Source organism: Gymnoscopelus microlampas (genome assembly GCF_963454915.1).
Source record: "Gymnoscopelus microlampas genome assembly, chromosome: 6".
Classification (NCBI taxonomy): Eukaryota; Metazoa; Chordata; class Actinopteri; order Myctophiformes; family Myctophidae; genus Gymnoscopelus; species Gymnoscopelus microlampas.
In genome coordinates, this window is record NC_139943.1 from 15,434,860 (window position 1) to 15,450,695 (window position 15,836).

Genomic DNA, 15,836 nt, shown 5'->3' on the forward strand with positions numbered 1-15,836 from the left:
GAATCTCTTTGGTTACTTAACAGTAAGTTAAGTTTGGTTGATTTCTTAACCTTTTCCCCTAACCCTAATCCTCTCTACTACTGACCTTAAATAATGTCAAATTAAACGGGTGAATTACAAACCTAGCAAACCTTCCCATGCCCTCTAGTGGAATTGTTGGTTAACTACAAGTTGTCTTTCAGTCCTACACTGAGAGTGGTACTTCCTTTCTCCCTTACTTTCCTTCTGTCCAACCGTCTCCCTTCATTCTTTCTTTCTCTTACTCCATTCTTATCAAGTCCTCTCCCTCTTGTTTTCTTGTCAGGTCCATACTTCTTGGTTCCAGAGGACTTGACATCTTCCACATTTCTCAGAGGTTGGAGAGTCTGAGTGCTGCCACCACCTTTGAGCCTCTGGAGCCAGTCAAAGACACTGATATACAGGCAAGTTTGTATATCTTACCTGTGTAAGATGTACAGGAAAACCTGTATAAGATATCATAGTCTTGTTGTGCAAGACTGCAATGGTCAGTCGTCTGTGGCATAAAACTGACTGTAGGAATGCCCTTTTTGCTGGAGATATTGATGACGGGTAATGTAGAATGATTACAATACTGATCTGGAGTACCCAGCCAGCAAAATGTATTCCTATACAGTATGTTAGTCCTCCTATTTTGGCTATTTTGCTCAGCAAATCAATTAGGCACATAGAGATAAATAGTTAACAAGGGAAGGCATAAGGACTGAACAAGTAGAGAAATAAATAGGGAATACTTCTTGCTTGCTGAAATTTGGGAGGTAACTTGTAGAGGTTGTGGAGGTTTCCCTCATTGAAAGCATCTTATTGTGAAAATACATGAGCAATTAACCTTCACTGATCTCCACTGCATTTAACAAAGCCTGTTATCCACACTGGAAACATGCTTCCAGATCTTTCCACCTCAATGACAGTAAGACACGCTGTGGGAAAGCATAACTTTAGTTTATCTTGCATTTTTTCTACACTTCCCTCCTACTTCACTTCTTGTTTCTGTTGGACCGGCGGGGATTCTTTTTTTGCCACAGCAGCCGCTGCAAAACGTTCAACTAGTTTGATCCTGCGCCTGCTGCTTAGACAGCTATACCAATTCCACTGCTCACACCCAGGATTGCTGTGTTGGCACTGTGCTTTAGACATGTTTTTAGGTGAGGAAATAAGTGTAGGGTAGTTTGCTATAGACCTGACTTTAGTCAATGCAGTTACTTTTGTATTATTTTGCAAGCCTGGTGTACCCTCTGTGGTTCATGAAAAGATCTCTCTGCCGTCAAGCCAGTGGAGATAATTTTATATTCTTTCAAAAATGTTCTTGGAAATGTGAACCTTTGTATTTTCACACTGGTCCAGAGAGGAAGACTCAGCGAGTACAACCTATCACAGTCACAGAGCTTGACTATGCAGATGGCATTGCCTTAGTCTCGGACACAGCAGAGAAAGGAAGGGAACAAACTACAGTACTGTCAGTAGAACTGGAGTGCAAGAAGATCGGCCTCAAGCTCAATGCCAAGAATACAAAATTAATGGCATTCAGCACGGAGGACAGAACCATTGCTGCTGTCAGCGGTGTGGTCCACGAGGTAGTCAAAGACTTAAGATATCTCTGTGCCCGGTCTGCCTCGACGGAACAGGATCTGAACCTCCGGGGGGCACTTGCCTGCAATGCCTTGTACGGGATGAGGAGAGTATGGAAATCTGAGATGGGAAATGACCTCAAGAGGCGACTGTTTGTGGCTCCAGTAGAATCGCTACTGCTGTAAGGGGCAGAGACATAGACGCTCACGGTACAGCACAAAAAGGCCCTGTTGATGTCACATGGGAGGACCACATCAGAAACGTTGACCTCTACGGGGGCCTCCTGTGGATCACAGGAAGTTCCCCGCGAGGGAAGTTCAGTTCAGTTGCCAAAGACAGTACAGCATTTAAAATACAGATTACAGGGCAAGAAAAAAAGTACAGTAGGTAGATACAGCATGATGGAAAGACATGACATCACATCACAGTCAAAGCAACACCATCAATACACAAGGTCAGGGACTTGGAACGGATGGCGAGCGAACTGACACTGGGAGCAAACCCAAGGCACAGCTAGGGAGGGGAAGGTGGCGCACCACCTATGTAGATTAGACACACTGCAGTGTGACAGAGGTGCTGGCAACATCGCAGAGTTCCGGACTCTGATGCTGGATAAGGGGGGGAGTTGAAGCTGGTGATCCAGGAGTCCCTAGTTGATGTTGTTGGCACCAACTCGGTTGAAAGACGGCAACATGTTAATAATGATGGAAATATGACATTTCTGTTTGATTGAATGCTTTAACAGTTCGCAAAAAAAAGCACAGAAAGTACAGATTAATACAACGCTAAAAAGATTGAACCCAAGAAAGCACTGGCTTGTTTCCATTGGGGTCTTGAGTATTGGTGTATTGTTGTTCATTTCAGCCAGCTGTTTTAATACAGTTTAATGGAAACTATTCTTTATGCAAACTAATTGTGATTTAGCTCAAAATAATTGTGACCAGGCAATTATATATTAATTATGACTGGCCTAAGTATATTGCACATAATCATGGACCATTTTCCTGTCCGTCTACTTTTTCCTCATCATCATTTTTCTCGTCATAAAACATTCAATAATTAATTACACTTGATAATTGAGTCAGTTTTGGCTAAACATCATTGCATGGTTAATAAGTATTGGATGTTAGAATTGTATTCTTAATCAGTGCAGGGACCATCTTTGGCTGTAGTTTTCTTATCAATCCACTCAATAAAATGCATTAAAATTCAACAATAATAATATAACTTGTAAAGAATAAGTGCAATGTAATATCTAGTATGTGTGGTTGGATTACAAGATAAAAGCAAGTTTAACTATATGTACCCTAGCATCCCTACTCTGGGTATGCCATAACAGGCAAACAATCGAGAACAATGGGTGAAAATAGCAGATCCACAAGCTCACAACCCTAGCGTCCCTATTCTGGGCATGTTTATAATAGGCGAACATTCAGCAAAAATAGGCTGTTTGACATACAACAAAGTATATAGTAGGGTGTAAATGTTCTCAGAAATAAAACAAACCACGGTATGCTTTGGAAGATGGTCGTTAGTAAATGTCACGTATAGAGAACCGAAGACATCACTGCCGCTAGAGGCCGCTATCCCCCTGGGTCAGAGTTATTTTGTCCTTTGAAAATACCATAGTCCACTATTATACATTATTATATTATAGGGTCTAAGTAGCATTGTAGCATATTATTATAATAGCTTGGTATTTATATAGCGCCTAGGGACTTGTATATAACCCAGGGACTATTTACATAAAAAACTATGAACAAACAACCAAACAACAAACAACTATTTGCCATAAGCTTGAGAGAATAGGTGTCTTTTCAAGGCAGCCTTAACCCATTCAATTCGGGAACGCATCTCTGTCATTTTAGATTTTTTTTTAAAGCCATAACCATTATTTTATACTTTGGGCTATTCAAAAATACCAGATATACAAGCTCGTAGAGCTTGTAGATCTGATATTATATTTTGGTGAAAAATCAAGAAAATGTGTGCAATTTTTTTTAAAACTCAAATCTTTGCTTCTGGGGATTCTACAAATGTCTTCTAAATCCTACAGTTAAAAAATATATAATAATTATGTTGCTGTAATATCAGTGGTTCTCTTTCTTCATGTCAAGGACCACCCGAAATGATATATATTTGTTTGCGGACCCCCCCATCTCAAAATGTGTTGTTACAGCGCCAGAGGCAAAGATGTGAGTTAAAAAAAAGTATATATATATATATATATTCAAAGATTTGAACACATTTTCACGATTTCTTTCAAAAAAAATAGCAGATCTACAAGCTCATGTGAGCTTGTATGTCTGCTATTTTTTAATAGCCAAATAAATCTAAAGTGTCAAAGATGCGTTCCCGGACTGAATGAGTTAAAAGAGTCGAGTGTTGGAGCATGGCGAATCTCCATTGGGGGAGAGTTCCTCGGGGTGGGGGCTGCCACACTGAAGGCTCTGTTTGGGGAAATATAAGAACTGTGTTCCACAAATAAACTAATGAGGTGAGGATATCGAAAGCAGGGCCCAACTAATTGGCAAAACAAGATTTTAATGATTATATAACATATAATATTAAAAAAGTACCGACCACAGAAGGGTGGGCTCGAACACTGTCGAGATTTCCAAGTGTGGGTCCTGACTCCTGATCCAGGAAAGGTTGAGAATCACTGCTAAGCTAATAAAAATGAAATGTTTGTGAGTAATGGGGGAGTAACAGCCAGAGAGCTGGTGTGTGGATGACCATCCCCCCTATTTTACTGACCTAATTGTTCCTCTGGGAAATTGTTGTGTAGCTATCAGGCCTTGTTAATGTGGGCGTAGGACAAAGGGACATGCAGTCATAATATAACCGGCAGGTCACAGAGGCAGTGGAAGTGTGTTTAAACTGTTGAACTCTATCCCATATCAATTCAGTACGTGATGCGCGGATACGCGTAAGCTAATAAAGTACCAGTTGGTATTGTGATCGTTACATAGTCTCTAATAGTAAAATAAACACCATTAAAATAAAGTGTATATTAGTTGAATCAATATTTGAACTTGCTCAGTTTCACAGATGCTATATTTGCTATAACAGTTTTCAGGGCATATGGCTATATAACGGTGGGATTAATGTTTGTATGGTCATGATTGGCAAGATATTGCAGGGGGATCTTCACAACAATAAATGATTACCTTTCTGATTGATGTACTACATTTAGAGGACATCAAAGCCTGGTTTGATGTCAAAGTTTGGTTGTCCATTGCTAGCCAGAGGCATGTGAGAATTTATCCACGAGGGAGTTCAGATGAACTGTCAACATATGAAATGAATATTTGTCATTTCGCCCCTTAATATATAGCTTACCTCAGGAAATTCACCACATCATCCAACTGACCATCCCCCCCGCCGTTCCCCCTCAGGTGACTCTTAGAGCACACATTCTGTTTGGGCAGGCAGACCTTTTTAATGCATGGATTTGCCGACTTATAATAGGCCGACGTGGGTAACTGACTGAATCATTCCTCATGGTGAAACACGCATGCGCAGCAATCACTCGGCTGCAAACGGCCAGTGATCCCATTTCCTCGTTCTGCTCAAGGCGTGGTAGATTCATCATGGTGTTTTCCCCACAAACGTAGCACAGAGATGTATGGATGTAATGTATGCATCTCAAATGATCCTACAGCCAGCAGTATACAGGCACATTTCCATTTTTACTGGGCGTGTTCATTAGGATGGAGGCTATTGCATATCACTTGGCGTTCCCTCCACACATGCTGTCAACACACAGCCTGTCTGCGTGCTTACAGCATCCCAAGTACAGTACACATCGTCGCTGTCTGGTGGAAACCTTGGTTGATTAATAACTATATCCTACAGTTATTAACCTCTTTTTTTCTCCCTTAAATATTTGTATGTATGTTTTCATATTGTGGTCATTAAAATCAAAGGGTATTGGAACCGCAGATAATAATGATGATAATAATGTTCTAATAAATACGCACGCACGCACACATGCACGCACACCAACACACACACACACACACACACACACACACACACACACACACACAGGCAAGTAGGAAGAAGTGGAGAAAGATGGAAAATAGCAAGACGAGGAAGACATAAGAAATACGGGAGGGATCAGCAGTACTGTCTGGTTCTAAATGTTCAGTTACACATTTGTTTTTAAACTCCTCCTTTGTACACCTATAACTGTGTGGCTCACGCTCAAATAAGACTGGGAAAAGCCTTTTTTTTATTATTATTATTAACTACTGTAGATAGTACTGTCTGCAGCCCAACCCGGGTTGTAACGAGGTCTACCCTAGCTTTCTCCATCCCTCTGAGCCTCTGTTTGTCCCACCTTCTCTTTGTTCATCAAAGAGACGTTCCTGCGTGCAAACGCTTTCGTCCTCCATCCCTCTCTCTCTCTCCACCATCCCATCCCACCCCGCTGAGGCCCTGGGTTTGGTCCAGGCATGGGCTTGAGTGCAGTCCAACCTAACTTCATCATCTCTCTCTCTCCCACTGTCTGTCTCTCCCTCCAGTTTCCTCTGTCCCTGATTCCTTCCCCACCCCAAACATAATAGTCAGCCGGATGTACCCTAGCCTGGGTGGGACTGACTGACTGACTGGAAGAGCACTTAGTTACTTAGCTTCTGGCAGCATGGGGGTTTGCTCGCTCGCACGCACGCACGCCAACTGTCCAATCGCCTCAGCATTTTTTCTTTATTCATTTAGTAGAAAAGCTGAGAGAGGATAAACAGCAGGTTAAAGGAGTAGTTCAACCAAAGCAAGTTTGTTGTTTGTTGTTTTTGTCGCATTCCTGAACCAATAATTTGATGACCACGTCATTGGTCATAAAGAGACTCAGTAGGAGACTCTTTGTGTCTCCTACCGGAGACTCCGCCAGTCATCAAATAATGTGACGTGGTCTATAAAACAAACGATTCAACAGATTTGTCATCATCGTGTGAATGACATTTCCCGGTTTACATTATTGAATTGAGTTTAATTAAAACAGAACTGACCTCAGCTGTGAAATGTTGGGAGAACGCTGCTCGATGCATGCTTTGCGACTTGATCAAATAATCATTCATTCCATCATCCCAAGTGTCCTCTGAATCAATATACTGTCCATATGCTTTGCAACATTTCTGTTTATAATAATCTCCAAGTTTGAATTGTGTTGTAAACAAGTACACTGGGTTTTTATCCTCTCCTGCCTCTGTCTTGTCTTTTTGCTCTTCTCTCTCTGAGAATTAGGGTTGAGGTTCAAAAGGATTTAATCGAATCTCAATCAAAATGTGAATCCGCTTAGCCTGAATCCGTTTGAATCCCTGTACCGGAACCTTTGGATAAACCTTTAGTGGGAAGCTTTCTCAAAAAGAACATAAATTAATTATTTAGCAAAATGAATTTAAAGCAGACTTCAAGATTTGGGGAGGATTCAATAAGAGATTACCGGTACATGTAGTTCCAAAGTGGAACCGGATGTTGAAGCCCAACCCTCCTGAGAATAAGATGCACAATAAGATCATACATCATCTCAGTTTCCTAGAAATACCATTTTTGGCTTCTGCTATCACCTTACCAAGCTGTAAGAAGTCTTACATTGGAGCAATTGCCCAAATCCTAAGCTCGGATGTCTGTAGTATTTCAAATCAAAGCAATCCACAGAGAAATGTCTTATATCTCCTTTCCAGTTTTTTGTCCAATGAGTCTGTTCTCAGTAAATGTGATTTAATTAGCTTCGCAGTGACTCTGAGAAGGTGATATTGGTGCATTTCCATTTCCTGTGTTGCTTTTGAAGTTGGTTATGCGTCGTCTTTTGTGGCCGCAGGGAAAGTCTCCGGTCTCCACTGTTCCAAAGGCTATATTCAGGAATTAACAGATCTTTCTGGATTTCTGTTTAACTGCATGTGTGCCATGGGTTTGCAAACATACAGCCTGGACACACACTGGAGATGCATAGTTGTGTGTGTGTGTGTGTGTGTGTGTGTGTGTGTGTGTGTGTGTGTGTGTGTGTGTGTGTGTGTGTGTGTGTGTGTGTGTGTGTGTGTGTGTGTGTGTGTGTGTGTGTGTGTGTGTGTGTGTGTGTGTGTGTGTGTGTGTGTGCACGCATGAATGACCTGATGTGCAGCCCCCACTGTCATAGAGAGAAACGCAAACGCACACCGAGGGAATTGGTGTGTGAATGATGCAACTGCATGTATGTATGGATGAACGGGCAGTAGTAACTATCTCTGTGTGTTATTAGCCTATAGCCCTAGATTTATCCGTGGCCAAGCCTGGATGAATGTAGGAGGCGCAGTCTATAGGTCACGCTTTTAGGTGATATAATATAGGTATATATCGGCAACTTTGATTTACTTAAACAGAGGGTTTGGTAAACAGGCTGTGTCCATATTGTTCCTATTAACTATTGTTAATCTATTGCCAATAATGATGCATTCAAATAATTTGTCCATACTAAATTGTGCCACACCCACCGACCAACGTGCCACATGCTTTATTAACCCATTAAGACCTGAGGCCGATTAAAAAATGTTTTATAAATCCTAACAGTTTTTTGAAAACAATATAAAAAATATTTTTTTCATGATTTTTCAAAAATAGCAGATCTACAAACTCATAGCGCGGCACTCGGTGCCGCGCTATGAGCTTGTAGATCTGCTATTTTTGAATAGCCCAAAGAAATCTAAAGTGACACAGATGCGTTTCCAGGTCTTAAGCATTTGACATTTAGTGAAACGTAAGGGAAGGGACAATTGTGAATTTTAATATATCACCCACATGAACCCTGGCCTCTATTTTGGAAAAACGTAAGAAGAAATGTCCAATATACCAGATCTATAAGCTCACAATATGTTGTGATGTGACACGGTGTGTGCTTCGTAGATTGGCGATTTTTGAACAACTTAAGAAAGAATGACACATTGTGAAAATAGGGCTTGAGCACTTAATGTTTAGGATGTCCCATTGTCAGGCCAATCACACACTTGTCAATATGGTTGAAATAAGGAAGGGTTCCTGTGTGTCTGTCAGCTGACTGACTGACTAAGGTGGGGGTGGGAATTCAGTGTGTGGCTCATTTGTTCTGTGTTATCAAACCAGCCATATAACAGCAATACTAAGAGACAAGGAAGAAGGGGAGAGGGAGAGAGGGGAGGCTGCAATAGAGCCTCCCCTTCTGGAGGAAGACAAAAGCCAAGGAAAGGAAAGATAGAGGGATTGTGAACAAAAGGGTGTAGGAGGAAAATGAGAAAGAAGGAGAGATGGAGGGAATGAGAGAATGTGCTGATGTAAAGGGAAGAAATGGCGACTGCCTGCCGGGTGAATTCTCTCCTTTCTGTCCGTCTGAGTCTCAGTTATCACTATTCCATCTTTTTTTCCTGATACTACCCCCCCCCCACCCCACCCCACTCATTCTGCATTTAAATCTGTCTCCTCTCATTCTCTCTCTTGCTTTCCATTTCTCACTCAGATTTTCCTCTGTCCCTCCCCCATCATGCTCTGTCTCTCTCCTGCCCCCACCACTTGTCTGTCTTCTCTTCATACAGTGATGGCATGCATTGGGTGGACACAGTCTGATAAGCACAGATCTGTGTGTGTGTGTGTGTGTGTGTGTGTGTGTGTGTGTGTGCACTGACGGAGCCCCACCTCTGACATCTCTTCACGCGTGTTGCAAGCCTCGCGCGGCTTCTGTGTTGTGTCCGCATGTGCAAGAACAAATGAATGAATGTTTGTGTCGTGTGTGCGCGCACAGGTGACACATGGGTAGTATCTCTTCTCTCCTGCGTGCGTGTGTGCGTGCGTGCACCATGACAACTTGCCTGTGCACATGAGGGCTGTGCGTTGTGAATGAATGTATGTCGTGTGCCTACTCTACTACACACGAGGGCACGCGTGTTTCCATGCCTGCCTTTTGTGGCACTGTTTGCCTTTTAAAAGTATGTTGTGTGTGTGGCCCCCTACATGTCTCCCACCCCCTTCATTAACTAAACATGACCCTTAAGAGCATGATTAGCCTGGTTTCAACACAGGATGTCGGAAGTCATCAACCGAGAAGGGAAAAAAAACATTACTGTAATTGCATTGCGCTAAGGGAGAGAAGAGGGAGGGAGGCAAGAAACAGAGGATGCATAGATGGATAAAAAAAAAGAGGAAGAAAATGAGTGGGACTGAGAGGTTGTGGGGGAGGGGGGGGGGGGGGGGTGATGCTGGGAAGAAGTGAAGGATCGAGAGAGAGGTAGAGAGAGAGTGGGAGAAAGAGAACGGAGGATGGATGGGGGTGTTAACTTATGGTACGATCTGAGATTATATATGAATCCATAGCTCCTTCTCGTGGATCCCCCCCCTCCCCCGTGTCTGAGTGCGGAGTTGGTACGGCCCTCCCGACAATAAAACCACCTCCAGTGAGTCTTGATGTGGCACTTCTACCCGGCTCTCACGCTCGCCGCCCACCAGAGACGGTGGCCTGGTTTAGCACGGTGAAAGACTGCGACTGGACCGCCATGCTGGCTCCACGGGGCACGGGGAACACGCCCCAGAATGGCGGCCACTTGCTACTGCCCTGGCAAGAGCCTCAGAGAGATGGGGAGGGTAGAGGGGCCAGGTGGGGTGAGGCCGGGGTGCACTGCGGGTCTCACAGGGGCTGTCAAAAGCCTGGACACCTGGCAATACGTTGCTTTTTAGGTACTTTTTGTACTTTTACTCTTCTCCTCTTGTCTCATCCTCTCCTCCCTGTCTGGCTGTCTGCATGGCAGTCTAGAGCTCAGCATGAGTGAGTATCGCCTACGCACGCGTGTGCGTACACCCCACACACACACACACACACACACACACACACACACACACACACACACACACTCTTAACACTTAACTATACTGTACATGCATGCGTTTTCTGTGTGTGGCTCTCACTCTCTCCCTCTGTCACCTGTCACTCTCTCTCCCTCCTCATTGTATTGGCGTATTGGCGTACTTTGCTATTAAAGTCTGTCATGTGTTATGATGACAAAAACAATGATGGTAATGAATGCTCCAATGATGATAATAGTGATTGATTACTTTTTGAAGGCATCTGTACAGTATGTATTCTCTACACAGGAAGTGGAGGAGTGATGGGGTGGGGTTACACACAGACACACATGCGCTCGCAAGCGCACACACACATGCAACGGCTCGCGCAAAGAGGGGCACCGGCTGGCTCATTGTCTCACGGCAACTGAGGACAAAATGCTTCCTTCATTCCTTCCTTCCTTCCTTCCTCCCTTAGCACTACTTTCAATTCACATCATGTCATTCTGACAGACAGCAACCACATGTTTTTAATGCTGAATGCAATTTTGACAATGACCTGCTAATTAAAATGTAGGTTATACTTTGATGGTTATAGATGTACTTTTGTGTGTGTGCGTGTGTGCTTTCCTCAATATGATCCTACGTACTGCTACTATACTTCATCTCTCCATTATTTCACATTTGTGGTGGGGAATTTGTTCTACTTAAACTTAAACAAAGGAGACTGTACAGTGATGCATTATTTTCTGTAACTCTGTCATCTAAGTTGTAGTTCATAAGAGGGAGGCTGCTCTGAATTTGTCTTAACGAGGAGAGGCTGTCTCCCTTCATGCCTATAGCGATTCTAATCATTGTGATTGTGATCTGCAGAGATTGCGTGCCTTATCAGTCAAATGTAGAATGTATTCCTATACGATATTTCGTTATTGGTGATTGTAAGTAGGCTGTATTGCCGTTAAATCACGATGTCCATAACCTACTTGATGTTACTAGAAGATATTTGATCATTTCAGATTAGGCTCGATTGGAAAATGAAGACCATAATATAAAACGTTGATCCTGCCAGCTAAGCTGCCATTTGTCATCATGACTGGCCTTCTATAAATTGTGTTCAGGCACTGTCTGCTCGTCTTGGCTGACCAAGCCCAAGGAATAGAGGGCCGGGTATAATGCCAGCGCAGTGTGCGCGCAGTGTGCACATGCATGCGTGTCACATGCCTGAACACACGCAAAGCATGTTACATACATGTTCATGTCGAGAAGTATTTTTTCCCCCACTACTTTACTTAAAAGTTTGATTTGATGAGCATTGCTAACCTCTTATTACTATTGCAGAAATCCACACTTATACAAATAATTTAAAGGAATGATACTTTACATAGAGCTGTGGTGATTAGTAATCACCAAATTAATTTCTGCAAATTCAAGGTTACGCAATGTGGAGCACAGTCAGACGGCGAAACGTTAGTACGCCACTCAATTTCTGGATGTTTTGTCTATCAAGCCACAAACTTATAATCATGTCCTATACTCTGTATATTCTTTATGGGTTTTTGCACCTCTTTTTTTTTTTATTGTATATCCATATTTGTTTGAGATTCGGCTACTTCTGTTTTTCCTGCCGCCATGTTCCCATTCCTGCAGAAGCTTCTAGGCTGTCTGGCCATCTGGCTGTTGGTGTTACAGTGGGTCAGTATGAGGGAGCATAACATAAGGGTGGGCCCAAAAGAAACAATCCAAATCCATTGATTTACACATCACAATTTTGGATTGTTTGCTGAAGTCTGTCCATATGTTGGGAAGCTTGTATTTTATCAGGTTTGGTATGTGTGTCAGACTCGGCGGCGGTGCAGGTCTTGAAAGTAAACCTCTTGTTTGCTGTCTATTTTTACCTATTTAGAATGAAGGCATAGAGGACTAGAAGCTTCTGCAGCATTTAATCATTTGGAAATGTGGGTTATACAGTGGCGTACATTGCCTTCTTATAATGGCATGCCTAACAATAATGTCTATATACCGATACGCAGCATATTACGTACCACGGAGCCCCTCCTAAATTGATAATCAGTCACTGGTCAAGGAATAGATTGACATAGCAGCAAACGCTAATATATGAGTCAAGTTTTTAATATTTTTAATCATATGATTATTTATGATGATAATATCATATACTGTATATACGTAGCATACCTAACAATTGTCTATACCGATACGCAGCATATTACGGATTACTAAAGTTTCGATTTTAAGAAACTAACACATGTACGATAGGGCCTTTCTTATATACAGTACAATGTATACAGGTTTGATAGACAATATTTTGAGGCAGAGGAGATTGTTGATATTTATTTGACTATAGCCATGTTGTTTTTTGCTAGTTGACGCACAACTAAGTATACGTATATGGTTTAGTGGCTGGCTAACCATCCTTTGTGCTTTCTAGATACTATTCTATACATTGTTCCAGTGCAATTCTCTCAGTGTTGACCTGAGCTCTGTCCCTTGGTTAGTTAAATATAGACATTTTGTAAGACTCTCCTGGGTAGAGAGGTTGAGGTAGGGCGGCCAGTAGAGAGAGGGGAGACGGGGCATTCTATGAGAGGTACACATGTATGCCAGGAAAGATACAGATAGCAGGACCAGAGCGAGATGAGGATAGAGGATGAAAGGAACCAGTATGTGAAATAGTGAAAAGAGAGAAAATGCTTTTGAGAGGTAAGGAAGCGACAGTTTGCTGGTTTTCCTGCAAAACCTTGATCTTTTATTATGTGGTATGCTTTTAATGGCTTACCTGGAAACAAAATGTTGCCCTGGGCAACATTTTGCAATGCATACAAGTCCATTTTATTGCAAAGATCCCCAAATCTGTAGATGTGAATTTCTCTTCTGCCTGCGTGTTCTAGCAGTAGTGCTACATGGGAATCTGTAGAGGTCGCTTTTTATAAGACTTGCACGCATGTCAGTCACACTCTGAGTTAGCCAGCAACCTCCTCAATGACCAGTTAGCACAAAGCTGGGGCACCCCTGGTAGTTTGAGTGGGTGATGTTAAATAATGATAATGAATTCTATGTATGATGCACTTTACAGTTGGACAAATCTCAAATAAACATCACACCACTGTAAAACCCATCTAAGAAAGCAAGTAACAAACCATAAAAACATGAGGGGGTTTTAGGGCCGGTGTCCCCAGCTAAATGATTTGATAGTTAGGCACTATAAAGGCACACTGTCTATGACCAACAACGTTGTTGTTTTAAGTATAATGGTGGAGGGGGAGGACTAGTTGGCAAAATGGCTGCGTGGGTAGACCTCGTCCATCCATCATAACTGAAATTTGGGCACAGAAGATGAGAGGGAGATTAATGAAGGAGCGATATGGTAGATAGTTTTGAGACGGGGAAAGAAATATGAAATGGATGGATGGAGGTAGTGAGCACGATGATGAGGTGAAACTGTTAGGAGATAGATGGAGGTAGTGAGCACGATGATGGGGTGAAACGGTTATGAGATGGAGTAAAACTATGTGCTTTAGAAAGCATCTGACCCTGCTAGCTAAGCTGCTCCCACACGCTTCAAGTAGACAGACGGTGAAATAACAGCCCATTACCTGACAGAAGAAATAAGTAGCTGTCATTTTAAAGGGCTGTTTTGTCAGAGATATATGGGTCTGCACTTATAGGCCCAGACCGCTGTTATGCATACATAGAGACTTTGCTTTTTTTCCCTGGTTACATTGAGATCCTGTAATACTCTACCTTTCATATCTAAGAAATGGAAATTCATCACCTTCATCTTAAAGTCTTAAGTCTACCGCTAATTAATACACCAGTGGTTTGGGATTGGGACTGAGGAAATATTGTGTGCGGTGCATAAGGTCTTACTTTTCATCTCAGGTAACGGATTTCTATAGAATGGTGCACGCTAAAAAGTGAAATTATAAATCAAAAAAAGATTGAAGATTTTCTGGCAGGTATTTTCAGTGCATATTGTAGGGTTGCAGTCAGACATACAGTACAGTACATTGCATTACAGTACTTTGTCTGTTTGTTCCTGGCGTGAAAAGACAGTACTGTATGTTTAGCATCTTGATGCAATGTGCAATGTGTATACCTAAGTATCTCTGAATAATACTGTTTCAGAATACTTTTGAAAGCTTTGTTGAGGACTAATTCATGACAAAATGCTATATAAATAAAATGCTTTTATTGCCCATATAAAAATCGCCTGCCTATGATTTTAGCATCGATTGATTTTTATATTTGTTCCCTGTAGTTGTGACCTTGCTGTATGCTCTGCCAGCATAAAACTCCCCCCCCCCCCCCTTTGTTTGTCCTTAGAGCAGGAAGTGAACGTGCATGCATACAGCATGGCCTCCATTTTAATGTTGTCTTAAGATGGCTGCCCCTCTTTGCGTGTCCTCATCCGCTTCCCTACCCTCTGAAGAGTGCAATTATGTACTCCTCTACACCCGGCATAATTACCATGTAATCACTCGCTAATTCACATCCTATATATAGGATGAGGAGCCTATGTTTTATTTGGAATAGGTAGAGTGAGAGGCATAATTGCACATTTCAGCGGGAAATGCAGAAAATGGGGACAGATGCATCATGCAGGTGCAGCCATCTTGAGATGGCACCAAAGCGGAGACTGCAGTGTCCTGCTCCGAGGGGACACTAAATGGTGTATGGATAAGTTAAAGTGGGAGCACTTCCTGTGTGCCTGCGGATCTTTGCAAATGATGATATTTAATAATGATAATTTCAAGCATTCATACTGTAGTTTCGCCAGTTTTGCCAGTGGTGTACATAAAATGTGCTATCGATTGTGATGGAAGGAAAATGTGTGGAACTGGAAACATAAGCAGGTTTTTATCTCACATGGAAGAAGCTGCTGATTGTGCACCTGTTAAATCTGTGCCTTTGAAATTTCAACACACGCTGTATTTCTTGGCTTTGTGTAATCAAAATGTCTTCTGATCTTTCTCCGTTTGTCATTCACTCATCCCTTCTTTTCTTTCACAGGGCTTCTTGAAGAATGAGAGAGACAACGCCCTCCTGTCAGCCATCGAGGAGTCTCGCCGCAGGGTTAGTATCTATTGGAGGGGAGCATCTCTCTTAAGACTCGTGGTAAAACTTAGATGAACTTGTAAATGTGAAAAAAACGTGCGCGTTTGCATCACATTATCATATAGTGCACAACCGATGCCAGATTCTTGGTTCCAATCCTAGACCACCAATTACGATTTAATGAGCGATATTTCATCACAAATGTTCAAATTGTCTATTCAATTTAGAAAACTTAGATTTGTTTTAAGTTTCTTTTTGAGAACTTTTAACTTACAAAGGAAAAAAATCCTTCCGCCGTCTGACCTGGTGAAGACAATTAAACTTCAATATACGAAGACAATACTTACCTTTAATTATACAAAACAAGCTGCATAAGTGCCGATACCGGTATG

General features: G+C 42.2%; 1 protein-coding gene across 1 annotated transcript in view; it reads left to right on the forward strand.

The window, feature by feature from the left end:
- Positions 1-15,836, forward strand: part of nup93 (nucleoporin 93) — a 50,371-nt gene that overhangs the window by 6,130 nt on the left and 28,405 nt on the right. The window contains exons 3-4 of the mRNA XM_084060182.1: positions 305-422; positions 15,400-15,462. Coding sequence (XP_083916308.1) covers positions 305-422; positions 15,400-15,462 — 181 coding nt within the window. The remainder of the gene's footprint in view (positions 1-304; positions 423-15,399; positions 15,463-15,836) is intronic.